The sequence below is a fragment of the Carya illinoinensis genome, chromosome 2 (assembly GCF_018687715.1).
Source record: "Carya illinoinensis cultivar Pawnee chromosome 2, C.illinoinensisPawnee_v1, whole genome shotgun sequence".
NCBI lineage: Eukaryota > Viridiplantae > Streptophyta > Magnoliopsida > Fagales > Juglandaceae > Carya > Carya illinoinensis.
The window spans coordinates 26,762,037-26,785,691 of NC_056753.1; the positions used below are offsets into that span (position 1 = coordinate 26,762,037).

A 23,655-nucleotide genomic window follows, 5' to 3' on the forward strand; every position below is an offset into this window, starting at 1 on the left:
GTGACGTATCTGAAGAGCCTTGTAGATATCTTAAAATCCACTTGACTGCTTCCCAATGCTGCTTTCCTGGATTACTCATGTACCTGCTTACAGCTCCCACTGCTTGTGTAATATCTGGCCTTGTACAGACCATGGCGATAAGACTACCAATAGCAGATGCATAGGATATTCTGTTCATGCATTCTTGCTCTTCCTCCATCTTTGGTGACTGATCCTTAGTTAGTCGAAAGTGACTAGCTAAGGGTGTGCTCACTGGTTTCGCCTTGTCCATGTTAAACCTTCTGAGCACCTTCTTTACATACTCCTCTTGCGAGAGCTTGAGAGTATTATTAGACCTGTCTCTAATAATTCTCATACCAAGGATTTGTTTTGCAGCACCCAAATCCTTCATCTCAAACCGCTTTGACAATTGCTTCTTCAGTTTATTGATCTCCTCGATGCTTGACCCTGCAACGAGCATATCATCCACATACAACAGTAGGATAATATAAGAGTTGTCAAAGTTCTTCATATAGCAACAATGGTCAGCCTGCAGTCTTGTAAATCCATTACTGCACATGAAGTTGTCAAACTTCCGGTACCATTGTCGTGGAGCTTGTTTTAGGCCATACAAGCTCTTCTTCAATTTGCAAACTAGATTCTCTTCTCCCTTCACTGAGAATCCTTGTGGCTGGTGCATATGGATGTCTTCCTCCAAATCACCATGAAGGAATGCAGTTTTCACATCTAACTGCTCAAGATGTAGATTCTCTACAGCCACAATTGCTAACACTAGCCTGATCATGGTCAACTTTACAACTGGGGAGAAAATGCCTGTGTAGTCGACACCTTCCTTTTGTTGAAACCCCTTCACGACCATTCTGGCTTTGTAGCACTTGCTACCATTGTGCTCTTCCTTAATTCTGTACACCCATTTGTTGTGCAAAGCCTTCTTGCCTTTTGGAAGCTTAGTTAGCTCCCATGTCTGATTTGACATCAATGACTCCATCTCATCTTGCATGGCTTTCTCCCACTTGATCGAATCTTCAATTCGTAGAGCTTCATCATAACTTTCCTGTTCACCACTATCTGTTATCAAGATATAGTGTAGAGATGGTGAGAACCACTGTGGTGGCCTGATTGTCCTTGAAGATCTTCGAATAACAGTGAGTGGTGTACGTTGTTCGATCTGTGTATCATCATTTTCTTAATCCTTGTTCTGATCAGTGTTGACTTGAGTAACATCAAAGTCAACAACCTCAGGTTTCTTTGGCTGCTCCTCAGGTTCAGCTTGTGACTTAGCTTTGTACAGAATCTGCTTATTAAATATCACATTTCTACTTCTGATGATCTTGCGATTTTTATTATCCCAAAATCGATAGCCAAATTCTTCATCACCATAACCGATGAAAAAACATTTTCTAGATTTGGCTTCTAACTTGTTACGATCAGTAGAATCTATGTGAACATATGATAAACAGCCAAAAACTTTCAAATGGGAAATATTTACCTTCTTTCCACTCCAGACTTCCTTTGCTAGATTGAATTTTAAGGGAACTGAAGGTCCCCGATTAATCAAATAGGCTACAGTGTTAATTGCATCAGCCCAAAAACATTCAGGCAATCCTGAATTCAGCCTCATGCTTCTGGCACGTTCGTTGAGAGTTCTGTTTATGCGTTCAGCTACGCCATTCTGCTGTGGTGTCCCAAGAATAGTCTTCTGAAATCTAATCCCATTTGCAGCACAGAATTCTTTGAACCCTCCGTCGATGTACTCTCCTCCATTGTCTGACCTCATACATTTTAACTTCAAGCTTGTTTCATTTTCAACCATGGCTCTCCATTTCTTGAAAGTATCAAATGTGTTAGATTTATTTTTCAAAAAATAAACCCATACTTTCCTGCTTGAGTCATCAATAAAGGAAACATAGTACTGCGATCCTCCAAGAGAAGTGACTGGGGATGGCCCCCACAAATCTGTGTGCACCAACTCCAACTTTGTAGACTTTGGAGTTCTACCATTGTTCAGGAAACTAACATTTTTCTGCTTCTCAAAAATACAACCTTCACACATGTCGAAATCAGTTGATTCCAACTTTGGTAACTTCCCCTTGGATAATAGTATTTTCATTCCTTTCTCACTCATGTGACCAAGCCTTTGATGCCATAGGTTGGCATTTGCGTTAGCAATTGCAACAGTATCTCTAATACTTGAAGTCATGTATAGAGTACCTGTTTTTGTGCCTCGAGCTACTACCATAGCTCCTTTTGTTATCTTCCACGTGCCACCAGTAAATAGTACCGAATGCCCATCAGCATCAAGTTGTCCTACAGAAATCAGGTTCCTCATGAGCTTGGGAACATGTCACACCTTCTGTAGCAACTATGCACTTCCATCGGGCAGATTGATTGGTACGTCTCCCACGCCTTCGATTTCCAACGCTTCACCATCTGCTAAGTACACCTTCTCGAAATCACCAGTGACATAATTCTGCATGATTTCTCGGTGTGCTGTAGTGTGGAATGAGGCTCCTGAATCTAGCACCCAAGATTCAATTTGGTTGTCAACTGAAAGGAGTAAGGCATCTTGGAGATCTTTTGTTGTGGCATTAACAGAGTCATGCTCATTCTTCTTCTTTACTTCCTTGCAATTATTTTTGAAGTGGCCAATCTTGCCACAATTCCAGCACTGTACTTGTTTTCCGGACCTAAATTTACTTATGCCTCTTTGGGACTTTGACCTGCCCCGATTTGAACTTCTACTAGCTCCTCTACCTCTCGTCTCGAGGTTTAAGGCAAAACTGGAAGTTGATGCTTCTCCTGTATCTCTTCTGCGAACTTCCTCGCTAAGAATATGGTCCCGGATATCTTGATACTTCATCTTTGTTTTGTCATAAGAATTGCTAACAGCTATTCTCATGGCCTCCCAGCTTTTTGGCAATTGAGCTAGAGCAATCAGTGCATGTACTTCATCATCAAATTCAATCCCCACTGAAGCTAATTGATTGATGATGGTGTTGAACTCATTCAGATGCTGAATAACTGGAGTTCCTTCTGCCATTCTCAAGTAGAATAGCTTGTACATCAAATGCACTTTGTTATTGGCTGATGGCTGCTCGTACATGTTTGATAGAGCTTTCATCAAATCCGCTGTGGTCTTTTCCTTTCCCACATTGTGTGCAACTGATCTTGACAGTGTTAGTCGAATGACTCCCAACATTTGTCTATCAAGGAAACTCCAATCTTCATTGCTCATGTCATCTGACTTTCTTCCTAGGAGTGGAAGATGTAGTTTCTTCCAATAGAGATAATCCTCTATCTGGATTCTCCAGTAGGCAAAGTCTGTACCGTCAAATTTCTCAATACCAACACCTTTAGCTTCTTCTCCAGCCATAAATTTACAAATGAGTTCAAATTTAAACAAACAAAGATCACCGTTGCGTCTGAAACACTCGAATTAGCTGGAAACGAGTCCGGAATGATCCAAATAGTTTGTCAGCACTATTTGATCGTCGCGATGGAACTCCAATAGGCGTGATCTAGCCCAAAATGATCTGCAACACATGAATGGTTCAGATCGAATGTACTAATGGCGAATCTCAAAATTTCAACCGTACAGATGAGTCCGGAATGATCCAAATAGTTGGAAAGCACTATTTGATCGTTGAAATCGGACTCCGAATGGCTTAGATCTAGCCCAAAAAAGATCTGAAAAAATGGACGGTTCTGATCTGTCTGGCCCGTGGGGTACACGCGCTGTACAGTGCGAGTGGCGGCGAGTTGGCGCGTGTAACTGTGTGCGCGTGGGGGAGAGTGAGGCGCGTGTATTACACGTGCTGAACCTCTGTAGGGCGTGTGGGGGTGCGTGGGCGCTTGTCCTTCACGCGTCTTCAACCTCTAGAGCACGTGGGGGCGCGTGGGAGCGTGCTCTTCACGCGTCTTCAACCTCTGGAGCGCGTGGGGCGCGTGGGTTACAACAGATGCACGTGCCGATCTTCTAGGGGCGCGTGTGGGCTCGTCCAACCTCCGTTTTTGATTCCATTTATAGCAACGGATTCGTCTTGACGCGAGGAACACCCTGAAGTTGTCAAAAATTGATTTTGACAAACTTGAATTTTCAGACAGCTCGAACCAGAGCTCTGATACCAGTTGTTGGGAGCTGTTCTGACACAGATAATTCTAAATTTAATGTGGTTTGGCAATTGCCTACGTCCACAGCTGCTGTAATTTCACTATAAAATAATTTTTACAAAAATCTCTCTTGTAAACTCTCTCTGCTCACCCACTCTCTTTCTCTCTTCTTTGCACAGCGTTACACGCAGCACACACTCTCTGTTTTCTCTCTACACTTTTCTGCTGCACACACTCTGTCCGCACACACACCCTCACCTCATCACAACACTTCTATTTATAATACTGATTGGGAGTCATCGATGAGAAGGTGCAGTTGAGAGGAGGTGCAGCCGCACCTTTTGAATTCGGTGCATTCGGTGCCTAATATGCCAAAGAAACAAACGGTGCATGACTCACCATTTTCTCTTTTTATCTATTTTTTGTCTCCATCCGCAACAATATGGATTTGGATGAGTCAAGACAAGGGAAGGGGGAAGGGATGCCTGGGGGAGGGGAGCAGGAAGCTGATTATGATGAGAAGTGTGAGGAGGTATGGTGCGATGAGGTGCCTAGTGCAACTTCAAACGAAAATTAGTTTCCAGGGGAAGCAGCATTTCCTATTTCCATGAATGACATAGTAGAGACTAGTAGACTTGAGGATTCAACGGCATATTAGAAAGAGGCCAGGCATATTGCTAATGAACAAGTACTAAGTGCTATTGATCTTGTCTATTCTTCGGACAAGGAGATGGATGATAGAAATTTGAGGCTAGGTGAGACGAAGATTTATGACTGTAATGTTGATCCCCATAGTTTATCTGGTCAGTTGACAGGGCTGGAAAGGACGGCAGTGAAAAAATCACAATGGGTGCATTCCTGTCCACAAAAGCTTAATTGACACAATATTGTTTTGGAATGTGAGGGGGTTATGCCGTTCTAGAAGGAGGTTGAAAAGTTTAGTTAAAAATAAAAGTGCAGCTATAATGGCTATTGTTGAGCCATTCTCTGATGACTCTTGTATGCCTCTGCTAGGAAAGCTCTTGTCTGCCAATTTTTTTCCTTTCCAATGACGCAGAAGATGGTAAGCTATGGATTTTGCTGGAGAGATGATCAAGCTTTTAAGGTATTGTGTAAGTCTGCTTAGATGATTCCTGGATGGTTTATATTGAAGAGTCAAAAGATTTTAGTGACTTTTGTATATGCCAAATGTACTCAAGCTGAACGAAGAGAATTATGGAAAGAATTGTAGGAGGTTCAGGTGGATGATGTTCCTTGGCTTGTGATAGGGGACTTTAATGCTATTCGTAGTGATGACGAGAGGATTGGAGGAAATCCTAAGCCATTGTCTTCTATGGGAGAGTTCAATGGATGTTTAGATAGGTGTGGACTCTTTGAGCTTTCTCATGGAGGGCGACAAAAGTCTTGGTGTAATGGGCATAAGGGGCGATCAAGAAGTTGGGCAAGGCTAGATAGGGTGGTCATCAACAATAATTTTTCTAGTCATTTTATGCTTGCCTACCTTGAATATTTGGGACGGATGACTTCTGATCACTATCCAATGGTGGTGTTTTTTGATAGAAAGTCAACGTCCCATGCCCTACACCTTTCTGGTTTCAAAACATGTGGTGTTCACATGAGGGTTTCTTGTCATGTGTTGAAGAGACTTGGAACAGACCGAAAATCAACTCCAGTCTCCTGATACAGGCCTGTAACACTGTTGCGTAGGTTCTATTCTTCTTCCTTTATTGTTCTTGTTCCTAAAGTTTAGGACCCAAAAAGTTTTGATAAATTCCGTCCTATCAGTCTTTGTTTGGTGGCATATAAGATTTTTTCGAAGATTCATGTTAAGTGGATGACGTGGCTTTTACCTAAGTTGGTTTCACCTGAGCAAGGAGCTTTTGTGCTAGAGTATAGTATTTTTGAAAATTTCACAATTGCTAAAAAATGGTGCATTCTTTGAATAAGAAATTTATGGTTGGCAATGTAATGGTGGAAATTAATATGGCTAAGGCGTATGATCTGGTGAACTGGAGTTTCCTTTTGGAGGTATTCAAAGGTTTTGGTTTTTCTAATCATTTTTGCAGATTACTTGGGGAGTGTATTCGGTCTCCATGGTTTTCAGTCATGATGAACAGAACATGCAAAGGTTTCTTTCAACCTTCTCAGAGCTTACAACAAAGAGATTCTCTATCTCCGTATTTATTTATTGTGATGGAGGAAGTCTTAATGAGATTGCTAAGAAAATTTTGAAGAGGGTCTAATTGGTAGATTTTTCCATCCGGTTGGAGCGTCTTTGATTTTCCATTTATTGTACGTAGATGATATTTTAATTTTTGTGAATGGAGGGAGAAGGTCGGTGAAGAGGCTCATTGGGAGAACTCTATGAAAGTTGGTCAGGTCAGTGTATTAACAAAGAAAAATCTGCCTTTTATCCTTCCAAGCTTATTAATCCTTCACGTAAGCGTGCTTTAATGAGATTGATAGGCTTTAAAATAGGAACTTCCCAGTGACTTATTTGGGGGTGCCGCTTGCTGTGGGGAGGCTTATAGCAAGAATATTGGAACCTCTTGTGTCCAAAATTTGTAACAAGGTGGCGGGTTGGAAGGCCAAAATTCTATCACAAGGAGGACAGCTGATTTTGATTTTCTTGCACCATGTCCTTTCGAGTATGGCTATACATTTCCTCTCGGTTCTTAATTTGCTGTCGGTTACAATTCAACAGATAAATTCTATTTTATCTAGTTTCTTTTGAGGGGATATCAATGGTATTCAGAGGATGAAATGGAGAGCTTGGCCAAAGCTGTGCAAATCGACAAAAGAGGGAGGTCTGGGGTTGAGAGATCTCAAAGAAATCCAACTTTCACTGCCCATGAAGTTTGCTTGGAGGATTATGTCGATAAAAAATCTTTGGACTAATTTTTTCTATGCCAAATATTTGAAGTCCAGACATTTTGTTCTTGCTGCTTCGAACTCATCGGGATCCAGGTTCTTGAAATCAATTGTTTCAATTTTACCTGAAATCACTGAGAACATTCAGGTTTTGGTGAGAGGTGGAAATGTATCATTTTGGTTTCATCGATGGCTTGCCTCGGGTCCTCTTTCGGCTCGTGTGGATGACATCGAAAATAATATGCTGCAAAAAAAAGATTGCTGGTCAAATAATACCTGGGATTATGATCGGCTGGTGGATTTGGTGAGAGCAGAGATCACTGCTGAGATTCGTCAAAGTATTCCAATGGGAAGGCAAGGTCAGATTTATTTATTTGGAAGCCATCCAAGTATGGTACTCTCTCTTCGGCTAGTGCTTTGGAAATGGTTCGGCTAAGAAGGGAACCACTACAGTGGCATGAGTGGATTTGGCATAAATTGCTTCCGAAAAAGGTGTCCATGTGTGTTTGGAAAGCTAGATTTCGAGCACTAGTGGTGGATGCGAGGGTATAGAGTAGGGGCGTATCGATGGCTTCGTGTTGTGATTGTTGCACAGTTAAGGATCTGGAAATCATTGATCACGTCTTGAGTAGGGGTGAGTTTGCAAACCAAGTATGGGAAAAAGCTAGTACCGAGTTGGGATTTCCTCATTTGTGTTTGATGTCTTGGTGGGTGAGAATGTCGTCTTCATTTCATTGTGCAACAAGGTCCACAATCAAAGGCATGCTACTTGCTATAATTCCTTGTTTGATAACTTGGAGGTTGTGGACAAGGAGGTGTAGTGGAAGGGGTGCATGACCTAGCTTAGAACATTTGGTGGAGGTGAAATACTGGACTCGAATTATTGTAGGTGATCTTGCGACGTCTAGTCCTCTGTCCTCACATTATGAGCAAGTCCTCTGTAACCTGGGTGTGCCTTAGCCAATCCAAGTCTTTCGGTTTGGTTACTTGGAAGAGACCCCTTGTTGGTTGAATCAAATTAAACTGTGATGGGAGTTGCCATGGGAATCTGGGGAGCAGCGGAAGAGGGGGAGTGATAAGGGACAGTTTTGGCAGGGTCCTGGAGGCTTTTTCAGCTCACTTTAGTTCTGGTACTAAAAATGAAGCGGAGTTAAGAGCCATTCGAGAACGGGTGGTTTTGTGTAAAATGTGAACTTTTTTTTAATGTGGTCATTGAGTGACTCTAAATTGGTGGTGGATTGGCTCATTCAGGGTAGATGTCCAATTTGGTACCTGTGGAATTTTTGGGATGACTGACTCAACGAGCTCCATGATGTTAATTATATGGTGGGTCATCAATTTTGTGAAGGAAACCAAGCGTTGGACTTTCTTGCAAGACAAGGAGAGGAAGGGAGGTCCTTTATGTCTTAGGTTATTGGTTTATTGGTTTTTTTTATTTATGTAATGTTGGTTTTCCTTTGCCTTAAGTGATTGCTCTTAATAAATTGAGGGGATATTTCCTTTTTTTTTTTTTTTAAAGAGTCCATTGGTGCCACACGCGTTCATTTGCCGAAGGGATTTCCAAAATTGCCATTGTTGTAGAGATTGAGCGGGTCACTCGTGAGACTGCAACAAAAATTTTGTAACTGTCTAAATCTGATTGTAATCAGTTAATTCTATAGCAGATTTGATCAAAAGGTTAATGATAACTGAGAACCCGAAATCTTGTTCCACAAAAGGTTAATATCGTAGACATAAGTTGCAAGCACTATTGAGAATAATATAAACGCACAAATAGACATGGATAAGAATTCGGAAAAATTAAGCTTATTGCATATGCATTAATATCCCTAGCCATGAATTAAAAGTTGGAGACTACTTCCAAGATATTTGAATATAATTAAGTGAAAGTCTTCTAGATCATAACCAAATTAAGCACATACATGCATGGCCTTTGAAGAGATGTTTCAAACAGAATTTTTGGCTGACACAAATATATAATAATAATCGACCTTCCATAATTAATTATTGATCTGTACGTTTTCTTTTCCGTTCCCAACTTCCCATTCCATTGTTTTTGTTTTGCTGACTGGGAAACGATCGAAGAGCCGACATGTTGGGTGGGATATGATCATCTCCTTATAGTCTTTTGACTTTGCGTTTGTGGAGAAATTTAAAGCAAGCAAGCCAGCTGCTAGGTACATGAATGCATGCTTAATTGAGGGTTGGGACATGATAATGAAAGTAGCCATGTCTGAAACAGTTGAAGACTTGCGCGCATACATTCATATTGTATGTCAGTAGTACTAGCAGTCGTCTAGATCTTGGAGTAGGTAGCTAGCAGCAGCCGGTCAGGGTTGTCCATGCATTTGCGTCTTAGGACTTGCGTTAATGTTGACTATTACTTAGGAATACTTTTCACCCCGCAAGTTACGGGAATTTAATTTCATATATATATATATATATATATATATATATATTATATACATGATTAATATTGAATGTATCTGAATATTATATTAAGTCTTCATAATCAGAGTCATGTGTTCTATATACATATATATATATATTTATATATATGTTAAATTCTTGACAATTTAGCACTAGTCGATTTAGGTGTTGACGGAGGAGGAGCTGGGGTTGCCACCATCGCTATATATATATATATATATATATATATGAGCATTAATGCTAAATTTACAAATGGATTTTACAAAAATAACTCATAAATTAATGTAACTTATATAGTTTGGTATGTTAAATTTACAGCTTTATAGTAAAATATCTTTATAATCTGATCAGTTTATAAGTTTACTTTTATGAAACTCTTTTGTAGATGAAACAATTATATAAATATATATTATGGTAGTAACTTCAAAATTTGGCTAAGGAGGCGGCTACTCTTTCTATTTTGGCTAAGCCAATATTAGTTGAATTAATGCACTCAACAGCGACTATAGCTGATCAAATGCATTGATCTTTTCCTAACATATAATTAATCCAACGCGATCGAGGACATAAAGAGGAAGCTTTTTATCTAAATTTTGACTAGGGAATGCATTTTAGCTTTTGCCTAATGTTAATTCCCTAAACGTTAAAGCACTAGCTTGTAATTATTTGGTTGAGTAGAAACCGATCGAAACTGTGACGACTTTTGAGGGGGAAAGAGAGAAGAAATTAAACAGATGCATGGGTGGGACTGGGGAAGGCCACGACTTCTTGTGAAAAACTTAAAAAAGATGCATTACCTTTTGGGGCATCGAATACTACTTATTTATTAGAAGGGAATTAGGGACAATGATCGACGTGACCCTTCGAAAATGGACACTTCAACTAATTATTAAGATATGGTAATTTGGGACTTGAATATATAATAACAACGTTACAAGTTCTAATTTTCAAATTTATTTATATATACTTTTAGGCATACATACGAGTAATAATATATGTATAATCTTTTTTATAATATTTTTTATAACCAATTTTTAAAATAAAGGTATATATATATATATTATATATATGTAAAATAATTTTATTTTTGTACATTATTAATTAGGGATGGCAATTCGTGTTTGCAAGTCGAGTCGTGTCGTGTCATGTCAAGTCATAGGCATTCGACTATATATAAGGCCAATCCAAACCTGACGCATTAAGTTAAACATGTTAAACTTTCAAACCCTAATCCGATTCATTTAAATAACAGTTCGTGTCGTGTCACTTATTTTAACCAATTTAATAATTAATTAGAAATAAGTCAACATGACACGATTGATCATTTCAAATTTTCAACCCATTTCATGTAAATGAGTTGAACTAGTACGCATAACCCATTTGACATGATTAACACAATTTCACATAAAATTTAAAATCTATATTTATTAATTGCCACAATATCTAAAAAAAAAAAAATAAGACTACCTACTAACAAAAGATATTAATATTTTTAAAATTTAACTTATAATAAAACCAATGTTACAAACCCTATAATAACAAATATAAGCATATGTCCATAATTCCAATATCAAATAATAAAAACATAAGTCTATTGAAAAATATAAATATTATAGCTCAACAATAATAAAATTGTAATTTTTAAGTAAATTTAAATGGGACGTTATTACGGTTAGCCCTTTGTTTATCTGTTTATTAATTGTGTCTTAACAGATCAGTCCGTTTTGCCTCAAACCCATTTATATTAAATACAAACCTACTAATTCATGTTGTGTTCGTGTAAAGTTCACAGGTCGTGTCACATATTACTATCCATATTATTAAGTTATAAAATTTTTTATCATTTAAAATGAAGTTGTATAGATAGTTATAAAAGGGTTGTATCTATACATAGTTTTCGATTATACATATATATAATACATGTATATAAAAGGGACTTAATGCTCATATTTATCATATATTCCGGGAAGGGAATAAATTTGCAGACTTCCTAGTAAGGATGGGGGCCGACGGAAGGGATGAATGGGAAGTGGTGGTTGGCTCACAAGCTGCCTCTTCTTCTCAAAGGCATTTTAAGATTTGAAAAAATTGGTCTTCCTTCTATTCGGCTGGTCTAGTCAATGTTAGTGTTGGTTGAGGGTATTATGCAGGAGTTCTTTTGGTTTGATTTTGTTGGATTTTGTCTGGTTTTTTCTCTTGTTGGTATTGTTTTTAGGATGGTTTTATTGTTGATTTGTATTTCCCTTACAGTTGTTTTCACGATTTTCCTCTGTCATATGTGAAGCTTTAATAAAAGTGAGATGCGATTACTCATGGATATATGATCTCTTCTCTTGAAAATATATATGTATATATATTGCTTAGGAAAATATATATATATATATATATATATAATACAGATGTTTGACTATTCTTGATCTGTACGTACGTCTTGAATATAATATAGTTGCTTCAGTACGTTTTAATTTATGGCCGGCCATGCATGCACGGACCATCAATTAGCCAGCTAGAGAAATGAAAACTATATATATATATATATATATATGTATATGTATATAGATGGGTACGCACAGCTAATTAATGAAACTTTACAATAACTTACAAATTACGGCCTGTTAAAGACGTTCTAGATGAATATATCAGTCAAAGTCCAGCAACAAGACTCATATCATACACGTCTTCTGGGAGTCATGATAACGATCGATATCATGAATTGAATTGAAACTATATCTAAGCTACAGGGTTACCGATCAACTAGCACTTGCACTACTACTGGCTATAAATATCAAACAAATACTTTCCATTTCATCCCAAACAATCAACTTGTTCAATATTCTTCGTTCTTATAACCTTCCCCAATGGCTGCACTCAGCTTGAAAAAGAATCTACGAACCCTCATTCTAGTTGTAATCTTAGCAGGAGTACTTGTCCCCGGCAATGTGAAGGGTCAAAACTGTGGTTGCCAAGCTAATGAATGTTGCAGCCAGTATGGCTATTGTGGCACCAGCAATGACTATTGTGGTCCGGGGTGCAAAGAAGGCCCTTGCACTTCTACAACACCTAACCCTAGTGGTGGTTCGGTGGCCGATGTTGTGACGGATGATTTCTTTAATGGGATACTAAATCAGGCGAGTGGAGATTGCCCAGGAAAGAGCTTCTACACAAGAGCTACCTTCCTTAGTGCTCTTAGTTCTTATAATCAATTCGGGTCTGGTTCTGCTGACGAGTCCAAGCGTGAAATTGCTGCTTTCTTTGCTAATGTTGCACATGAGACAGGATGTAAGATCCCACTTATCTCTCTCTCTCTCTTGCATGCGTGACTTTTTATAATGAGTTCGATATCATGATCACATAATAATTAATACAACCTTATGCACTGAAACAACCACATGATATCCGACTGATATTTTATTGATGTCATGATCATTTGGAGCAACTAACTTATAATTAAAACACAGTATTGCATATATAATTTCATATATAACTTTACATTTATATATATATTTTAAATCTTAATGAAAACACTAACTTTCTATGCATGAATTCACAAAATATTTAAATGGGAAGTGCATCTTTTACGTACTTTTAAGCTCACATACATATATAATCATTAATCATATAGATCATATCATATATACGGGTTAATTTGTAGCATTCTTGTCCATTACTAGGGGTATATAATATGTATTCGTAGCCTGAAATTAAATTGAAGCAAATTGTTAATTTATTTGGGCAGCTTTGTGCTACATAGAAGAGATAAACGGTGCCTCGCAAGACTATTGTGATGAGAGCAATACACAGTATCCATGCAACCCTGATAAGAAATACTATGGTCGTGGACCGCTTCAACTAACTTGGAATTACAACTATGGAGCTGCTGGAAATAGCATTGGATTTGATGGATTAAATTCTCCTGAAACTGTAGCCACAGACCCTGTTATTTCATTTAAGACGGCCTTATGGTTTTGGATGACCAATGTTCACCAAGTCCTAAACCAAGGGTTTGGTGCAACCATTAGAGCCATTAACGGTGCAATTGAATGCAATGGAGGAAACTCTGGTGCTGTCCAATCTCGTATCCAATATTACACTCAATATTGCAACCAACTCGGTGTTGCTCCTGGTGATAATCTCAGTTGCTAAAAGGATCGTGCCTGCGTGCATCTCTTTTCTTGGATATGTACTCCAGCAGCCTCTTTAATAATTAATTAGTAAACTTAAGCAATGTATGAAATAAAATGAAATAAAGAGTGCCAACTAATTAAGTTGGCAATATTAGTTAAAGAGTACTATTGTTATTATAATTATTATTTGCTTCAATTATTTCCAGTAGTACTGCATGTCATGTTAGTCTTAATTTTATGGTCATGATCATGTTGGCTCTAGTGATCTGTACGCGCGATATTATTTTATTGTTTATATTTTATGTTTTGTTTTTATATATCCAAACCGATCGAAGAAAATTGGAAATGTTAGCTCGAGAAAAAGGGAAAAGAAATTGTTTATATATGAGCGTGCGTACCTTGTGCCTAAGAGATTATACCTTCATAATAAACATGCTATATCTAAACCATATACTATAAACTCCATGATCGATAAATGAGGAATTAGACAGAGAGGGAAGGTACCTAATAGATCAGAATCTAGGAAATTTTCTTCTTATATATATATATACATAATTGCCAGAGATCATGGAATGTGCCCATGAATTGATCGTGCGAAGGATAAACAAATAGGTTTGGATTATTCCCAAAACAAAGCTAGCTCGTTGGGTTTTAATTTAAAGCTTGAATCCAAACCAAATATATATGCCAAACTCTTTTAAAAACCTTAAAAAAGACTGGTTTTGTTAGGAACGGGATATATTAATGAAAAATCCAGTGTCGATCACCCAATTAATGTCACAAACCAGTCGGTTTCAATAATCGAGAATCTTAATTGAATGCATGTTATTAAATAATCTCAAATTAAGTACGAAAATTAAATACCCTTAGTACCATCACTACAAATATATATTACAAGCTTGAATTTACTATTGGTAGCATATATGCAAAACTTGAGTTTGTGTCTGATCGATAATGTTATATATAGTCTTAGAGTATGTAATTATCGCATACTCATTAAAAAAAAGTAGAGATTATTATTAAAAAATAATTTTTTTATATAAATTTTAGATTTATTCACTTTCTTAAACAAGAGCTATACATTACAAAACCGTAAATATCATTTCTAAAAAACTTAAAAGAGGAGAAGATTGGGCTTAGATTGACCCAGCTCATTACAACCATGGAAGGTCCTGCATGGGCTTCGAGAAGTTGGAGCTCATTTAGAAATCAATCCTTTTTTTTTTTTTTAAAGCGACGTGAACCTTTCTAGTTTCTATTACTGGATTGGATCAAGTCAATTGAGATTACACCTGGTAGGTATAGCCGACGACAACAGTAACGACTTTTGCTTTAAGTTTTTTGTTTTTTGGTCTTCTGTTTTGAGCAGGTACGTAGTAAACCAATGGTTTGATTCACAAATATTCCATAGGAAGTAGGCAATATTTTGTCTTCGAAGGTTATCAATAAAGAACCATCAATATAGTTTTGAACAGAATGATTCAACTCCTGAGGTTTTTTCCTATTAGCTACGTAATGGTTACCCCTCGAATGGGCCCACCGCATCACAGTCTCACTTTTATATATATAATATATTAAAGTCTGAACCGCCAAATTAGAATCAAGCAGGTTCTTTGAACGACAATTGGAATATTATATGTAATAGCATGCGGCAATGATAAGCAGAGTGATGATCATACGACAAAATTAAGTAATCTTTAATTAATCTATGGGCCCACCGCATCACAGTCTCACTTTTATATATATTAAAGTCTGAACCGCCAAATTAGAATCAAGCAGGTTCTTTGAAAGACAATTGAAATATTATATGTAATAGCATGCGGCAATGATAAGCAGAGTGATGATCATACGACAAAATTAAGTAACCTTTAATTAATCTATGCCACGGCCAAGTGAAAACATTAAAGCTCATGCGGGATGATCCTATTAGCAATTCAATATTGATTATCATGCTATGGGCCGGGGAGTTCCATCCATGGCCACCTTTTCATGTACATGTACTTGCACTATAAATATCAAATTAGCTTTTCTAATTACTTTTTTTTTTTTTGTTTTAAAGAGCCAGAAGCCTCACACATAGAGACTCCGTCCCATATTTATTGAAAAATAACCCTTACTTATGATGGAGGAAAACCGTAAAACAAGCCAAGCATTTGGGAGGATTACAAAACAGAACAGAAAGGCTCCCAAAAACAAAAACAACTAAATACAAAACAAACCATTCTAAACAGGCCTATAACAAAACCAAGAAAAAACCAATCAAACTAATCAACCTCATAAGCTTTGAATATATGCAGTACCCATTTTGTCTAATCTGTACCACCCGTTTGTGGGGATGTCGAATCAGGCATTGACAACTTTATTCTCTGAAGGGGGAAAGTCTATATTATGCTCTTTCATTTATGCAAAATGTTCTCTTTTGGAGCGAAAGGAGTTATGGGAGCATTTAACGAGTATTTCTTTAGTTGCTGTATCGTGGTTAGTGATCGGGGATTTTAATATTATTCGGTCTAGTGATGATAGAGTGGGTGGAAGGCATAGAGTGCAATTGGCTATGGATGATTTTAATGAGTGTATAAATAGATGTGGTCTTATGGAGTTACGTTTTGAAGGTAGACAACTATCTTGGTGCAACAGTCAGCAAGGATTGGCTAGAAGTTGGGCCAAGCTGGATCGAGTTTTAATGAATAATGAGTGTTTGCTGAGGTATAATGAAGTTTCTGCTTGTTTGCTAAAAGTAGAAGGACGTTGAACCATTCGCCTATTTTGTTGCGGATGGTGGTAGATAATGGTAAATATCGACTTGGGCCATTCATATTTTAGAATATGTGGATCGCTCATGATAGCTTTTTGGAGGTTGTTGAAAAATCATGGATTGAGCCTGTAGAGGGGGATTCGAGATTATGTAGACTGGCTAGTAAATTGAAGCGGCTAAAGCAACGTTTAAGAGTTTGGAATAGGGAGTCTTTTGGGCGGGTTGATTGCATTATTAAAGAGTTGGAGTAGAGATTGGATCAGTTGGAATCATCCTTGCAAGTCTCTTTTTCGGAGGAGGTTGAAGAGGAGTTCCTGGTTTTGAAGGCTGAATTAGATTTATGGTATAAGAGGAAGGATATGAGGTTAGCATAGCAAGCGAAGAAAACTTGACTTGTTGAGAGGGACTGTAACATCAAGTTTTTTCACGCTATGATCTCTAACAGATGACGCAATTCTTGTGTTTCACATATGCATTTGCTAGATGGGTCAGTTCTGGATAGTATGGAATTAGTACATGTTGGGGCTATGAGATATTATGAGAACTTTCTAAATTAGGAAGATTCGGTGTAGTTAGATTCTCTTATCTAGCAAGTGATTTCAGTAGAAATGGTGGGGAGTTTCTCGGATTGCCTAACTGAGGAGGAAGTTTTTGCCTCAATTTCTAATAATAGCAGTCCTGGACCTGATGGGTTCAGTTCAGCGTTCTATTTAGCTTGCTGGAAAATTGTGAAGATGGATGTGATGGCTGCTGTGAAGGATTTTTACAACAGAGAGGTATTGCCTCGTTTTTATACTTCTTTTTCTATTGTACTTCTTCCTAAAATTAAAAATCCACAAAGTTTTGATAAGTTTAGGCCGATTAGCCTGTGCAATGTGATTTATAAGGTGCTTTCCAAGATTTTGGTTGGTAAGATGTTGGTGGTGTTGAATGACATTATTTCGGCTGAGCAAGGCGCTTTTGTAAAGGGAAGAAGTATATTTGAAAATGTTACTCTTGCGCAAGAGTTGACTAAGAGCTTGCATAAAAATATTAGAGGTGGAAATGTGATGGTGAAGATTGATATGAGTAAGGTGTATGATAGGGTGAATTGGAGTTTTTTGCAACATGTTTTATGTGCATTTGGATTTCCTGGGTTCTTTTGTAGATTGATTTCTGATTGTGTGCAAACCCCTTAGTTCTCAATTATGATGCATGGAACTTATAAAGGTTTTTTAAGTCAATGAGAGAGCTTCGTCAAGGGGACCCATTATCTCCATATCTTTTTATAATTGTTGAAGAGGTGTTATCAAGGTTGATTAAGAAGAGGATCTTGGAGAAAAAGATCTTGCTGTTTTCTCTTCCAGGTGGAGCCCCTCTTGTATCACATCTCTTATATGCTGATGATGTTATTTTGTTTGTGAATGCTAGTAAGAGTTCTTCTCAGGGTTTGATGGAGGTGTTGAGGGACTATGAAAAGTGGTCTGGGTAGAGGATTAATTATGAGAATTCTGCTTTTTTTCTTTTCTAAATAGCTGTCCAGTAGAAAAAGGAGAGAGATTTTGGGAGAAACTGGTTTTCAGGAAGGAAAATTTCAATTTTCCTATCTTGGTGTGCCGATTGTGGATGGAAGATTGAAAAGCTGCCATTTTGATCCATTAATTTAGAGAATTTCCAAGAAGATATTAGGCTAGAAGGCGAGGCTGCTTTCACAAGGGGCTCGATTAATTCTTTTAAGGCATGTTCTCTCCAGTATGCCTGTGCACTTGCTGTCTGTTTTGCATGCTCTGAAAGCTGTCATTTCTAAAGTGCAGGGATTATTTGCTAAGTTTTTCTGGGGAGAGTTTGAAGGAATGGTGGGGAGTTTGTGGTTTCTATTATCTAGCTAGTGCTTTCAGCAGAAATGATGTACAAGGGAATGTGATTGCTGAAAATGTTTTGCTCGCTATTGCTACTAGCAGTGATATTTCCGTGCCCAATATTGTGACACGAGATTTCTTTAACGGAATACTTCATTAAGCAAATGGAAGTTGTATGGGAAAAACCTTCTGCACAAGAGTTGCATTTCTTAATGCTCTCAATTTGTATAATCAATTTGGTAGAACTGGTTCTTCTAGTAATTCTAAGCAGGAGACTGCAGCTTTCTTTGCTCATGTCACACATGAGACTCGATGCATGTAAGATCTCTCTCTCTCTCTCTCTCTCTCTCTCTCTCTCTCTCTCATGCATACAAAAATCCACACACACACACACACACACACACACACATATATATATGACATTCATTACTATTAGCATAGAAACTTCTATTCCAAAATAGCCCTAGAATATTCTAGAATATAGATTTACCTTTCTGTTATTTTTATTCTTGATTCTCTTGTAACAGAATGATTCTTTTGTAAAGTGTATAAATATGCATTGCCTCACACTATCAATACAACTTGAAAATTCAGTAAAGCAGTGGCTTTAACAATTGCTATATATCATCTTAACCTACCATGCATATTGCATGTGTATATATATTCTTCTTAGTTATATAAATAAATATATATATTAAGTCCGATGGACACATATTTGTCATCAGCACATATATGGCAACAAAATATCAGCAAGTTTAAGAGCTTTGCTATAGGTACCTGTCGTTGGGTACCTTTGGAGGAATCGCTAATGTGGCAGTATACCACTCAGCCTTATCTTTAACTTATATATCTCTTCAAAAAAAAAAAAACTTATATATCAGTATATGATAACAACAGGTCTTTCATTTCTTTATTTTATTTTATTTTTTTACTTCACTTTCTCACTCTCTCCCTCCTCTGCAGAATAAACATGATTAACCCAACTCACTGAAACCTTCTTCTTCCTCCATATTTACATCAAAGCCTTGATTTTTCTGAAGCAAATGAATGCAAAAGTGCAAGATAATATGGGTCTTGAGATTTGTAATGAAAATATGGAAGTTTTGGATAAAAATCATAGACACAGCAAAAGAGAAAGCATAGATGAGAATGAGAGAGAGAGAGAGAGAGAGAGAGAGAGAGAGAGAGAGAGAGAGAGAGAGAGAGAGAGAGAGAGAGAGAGAGAGAGAGAGAGAGAGAGAGAGAGAGAGAGAGAGAGAGAGAGAGAGAGAGAGAGAGAGAGAGAGAGAGAGAGTGCTTTGAAGACTTCAGGAAAACTATTCCGTGGGTATATGAGATGGGTGCTGTGTTTCAGATGAGATGAATAAATAAATAAAAAATAGAAGAATGCTTTGAAGACTTAAGAAAAATTATTCCGTGGGTATACGAGATGGGTGCTGCATTTCAGATGAGAAGAATTAAAAAAAATAAAAAAATTAGAAAAGGATGAGGTTTCAGATGCGAAGGAGAGAAAGATGAGAGGCAGTCTTTGTGGTTCTCTTCTATGCGTCTTCTTTATACTCTTCAACTCAGGAAGATTTCAAACCAAAGGAGTTGTGGAAAACCGAAGGAGTTGTGGATCAGTTGCATTTTAAATTTCAACTGGGATGTTTAATAATGAAACAAATCGTTTCATTATAACACGTGGCTGTACGTGTACGCGGGGATTCCCCCACCCCGTGTGCAAGTAGAGTTTTTCCAAGTTTAATTACCCTGAATATTGATGCAAACTCACGTTCATATATCTTTGAGCATAGCTTTTTGCTACATAGAAGAGATGGACGGTGCCTCAAAGAACTAATGTGACAAAAGCAACACTGAGTATAGATGCAACCCTAATAAGAAGTACGATGGTCGTGGACCACTTCAGCTAACTTGGAATTATAATTATGGAGCAGTTGGAAAAAACAATGACTTTGATGGACTGAACTCTCCTGAAACTGTGGCTAAAGACCACGTGGTTTCATTCAAGGCTACTTATGGTTTTGGATGACTAATGTTCATGGCCAGGTCTTGAGTTAAGGGTTTGGAGCAACAATTCGATCAATAAACGGTGATATTGAATGTAACGGCGGAAGTAGGGCTGTACAAATAAACCTTGTACCCGGCCCGTCTGTTTTTTCCGGTCCGACCCGATCAGAAATATCCACCCATTTACATGTAAAATTAGAAACGGGTTATATTGTAACCGTTTTCATTTCTAATCAAGTAATACCTGAAACTCTTTTTTACACAAAAATGAAAAATGTGTAGCTCGCTGTCTCAACTGATTCTCTCCCTCGCCCTTGCTCTATCGCTTAGAAGCTCTCCCTCATCATTCTCAAGTCTCCACTTGATTTTTAGAATAATCTATAGGTATTACTCTCTCTCTCTCTCTCTCTCTCTCTCTCTCTCTCTCTCTCTATTATTGTGATTTTCGTACGTGTATGTGGTATGTGTGGATGCTTTTTTTTGGGTTATGTTTACTGCATACTCGATTGTACTCAAAGCCTGCACTAGGCTCTCTTGGGTCAAGATGGGATCTAGGTTTCATGGGAAGGTGGTCACTGGTGAAGTGTTCTAGTCCTGCACAGTTTTTAGAAATGTGAGGCATCTATTTGATTAAATGCCGGTAAGATATTTTGACTGTAAAGTAAGGAAATGCCGCTAGAAGCCTTGAAAAATTAGTGTATAGAATCATTTTTTTTTTCCTGGGAGAATTTTCTACTTAGGATTTTTATGATTATAATTATCTGAGTATTTACTGTTGGATCTTCACTGTCTGCTTAAAAGAGAAGGTGACCCTCATTTTGATGGGGTTGATGAAGTAATGGGGTTTCTTTTATGCCCAATTTGCCTTATTTAGAGCTTAAAGTATTGCAGCTGTATCAGTTTGATATGTATGAAACTTTCTCTAATGGGTTTGTTAATTTTTTGTAAGCCATGGGGAAGATAATGGGGTTTCTCTTGCTTTTCTTTTTATATGTGCATAGTTCTTAATTTTATCAATATTTCTATCATATGTATTGAGATTTTTGTTAACAAATTTGTGGTGTTATCTCAAATTACAGTTGAACTCTATGGAACCTAGTGCTGCTATGCCTTCATCTGACTCTGAATCAATGCCTAATGTAATTCATTTGGATAGTACTCTATCTCCAACTTTGGATAGCCAGATGCGATTATTGTAGTAAGGTTTTGTTATGCCATCCTAAAAGATAAGGTATTTCATCCTTGAAGTACCATAATGAGAGAGGTAAAGCCTTTAATACTAATTGGGTTGGAAGGCATAACCCCAATAACAAATAATAGGGACTAGGAAGATGGGGGTGGATGGTACAACTAGCAATTCTAGTGTTGGACTTGGCAAGTACAATGAACAGAAAATACAGTCAGAGATAGCTAAAATGATAATTGTGGATGAGCTACTGTTTAGAGTTGTAGAAAAACAAGGTTTTAAAGACTTTATGGACGTAGTTGAACCTAGATTTTCAATTCTCTCTCGCATTACTATTATGCGAGATTGTATGAAAATGTACATGTTAGAAAAAGAAAAGTTGAAGAACATGTTCATGGCATCCGATTATAAGATTTGCATCACTATTGATATGTGGACATCAATTCAAAATCTAAATTATATGTGTATAACAACCCATTTTATTGATGATGATTGGATCTTGCATAAGAGAATTATAAATTTTAACAAAATTCTTAATCACAAAGGTATAACAATAGGAAAAAAAATTGAGTCATCTGTATTTGGATGGGGCATAAATAAGATATTTACAATCACAATCGATAACGCATCTTCTAATACCACGGGTATCGATTATTTGAGGAAAATTGCTAAACTTAGGGACTATATGGTATTAGATAATGACCTTATGTATATAAGATGTTGTGCACATATTTTGAATCTCATTGTTCAAAATGGATTAAAAGAAATTGATAAATCAATTGTGAAGATTCGAAATGCAGTTAAATATGTGAAGTCTTCCCCTGCAAGAGTTAATTTCAAGTCATGCGCAGAGAAACAAAATATTTGTCTTGATGGGCTTCTTTGTCTTGATGTTCCAACTTGGTGGAACTCAACATATCTAATGTTAAGTGTAGCTCTCAAATATTATGCGGTGTTTGAGATGCTGCAAGATGAAGACAATGAATTTAGTCTATATTTACATGAGGTTGGACAAGGAGTACCAACTTTACATGATGGAAAACCATCAAGGTTTTGTACAATTTTTGAAGTTTTTTTATGATATGACTTTGCAGATTTCAGGCTCAATTTATATAACTTCAAAGTTGTCCATTAAAGAAATATTTACAATCTATAAACATTTGAACAAATTTTCTATGAGTGAGAGTAATATATTAAAAACCATGTCGGAGAGAATATTGTTGAAATATGACAATTATTAGGGGAATTTTGGGAAATTGAACATAATGTTGTTTATTGCATCTATGTTTGATCCGTGCTTTAAGTTGGAAGTTTTCGAATTTTGTTTTTCAAATATTCTTGGCCATGAGTGACCATCCGAACTTGTTGATTGGTTAAGGAGGATGATTGAATGGATGTATAAGTAATATTCAAAATCCAATATAAGTTCAAGTAGGGGTCAATCAAGTGTTGGTGAGACCCAAAGCAACACTTTTTTATAATGATGAGGATGATATATTCAATATGTTTCAGCAATATCAAGCATCAAAAGGTATGGTAGAGTCTAAATCAGAATTGGATAAGTATTTTATAGAAAATATTGAAGAATCGACACTCGACTTTGATATTCTAATATAGTGAAATGTGAACTCAATTAGATATCCGATTCTTGCCAATATAGCTCGAGATGTGTTAGCTATTCCAATATCTATTGTTGCTTTTGAGTCGGCATTTAGCCTTGGAGGTCGAGTCTTAGATTTATTTCGTATCTCATTGGCCCCAACAATAGTTGAAGCTCTTATCTGCACACAAAACTGGTTGATAACTCCCTCTATTAATTATGACTCTCAAGATATAATGAAAGATGATCAAAGTTATAAGTTAGAAACTGATAAGATTTATATTTAAAGAATATTTTCTTATAGTCATTTCAATTAATTATATGTTTAACATATATATATATTTTTTCATTTCAATATTGCAACCAACTCGGTGTTGCTCCTGGTGGTCATAACCTTAGCAGCTAGCTAGGTGCCAACAAATAAATTATGTAATTGGCAGATCAATTGGGGATCAAGTCGCATCCAAGCTGCTAGGTACTTGGCTCTAATTAAAAAATATTTAAGGAGGAAAGATATCTATCATTAATTTTATATTGTTCTGAATTAAGCTCATGATAGCTTTCATGGGCATTATTCAATGCAAAACATAAAGATTATTATAATTTGCACAAATTCCCGTGTTATTTACTGCATGGACATCATGAGTACTACTTTTGGCTACACCTGGTTAGCCTCATACTTGGAAATGCTAATAATTAAATCCATTACCCAGCAATATTATCTCTCTAGA

The 23,655-nt window shown here is 37.1% G+C and overlaps 1 protein-coding gene and 1 pseudogene across 1 annotated transcript; both read left to right on the forward strand.

Moving 5' to 3' along the window:
• Positions 1–12,178: 12,178 nt before the first annotated feature.
• Positions 12,179–13,695, forward strand: LOC122300595 (endochitinase EP3-like). The gene is made up of 2 exons (XM_043111371.1): positions 12,179–12,690; positions 13,148–13,695. Exons 1-2 carry the CDS (start codon positions 12,270–12,272, stop codon positions 13,552–13,554), a joined length of 828 nt encoding a protein of 275 aa, XP_042967305.1. The 5' UTR covers positions 12,179–12,269; the 3' UTR covers positions 13,555–13,695.
• A 3,817-nt stretch (positions 13,696–17,512) lies between these two features.
• On the forward strand, positions 17,513–23,330 carry LOC122301829 (annotated as a pseudogene).
• Positions 23,331–23,655: the final 325 nt, after the last annotated feature.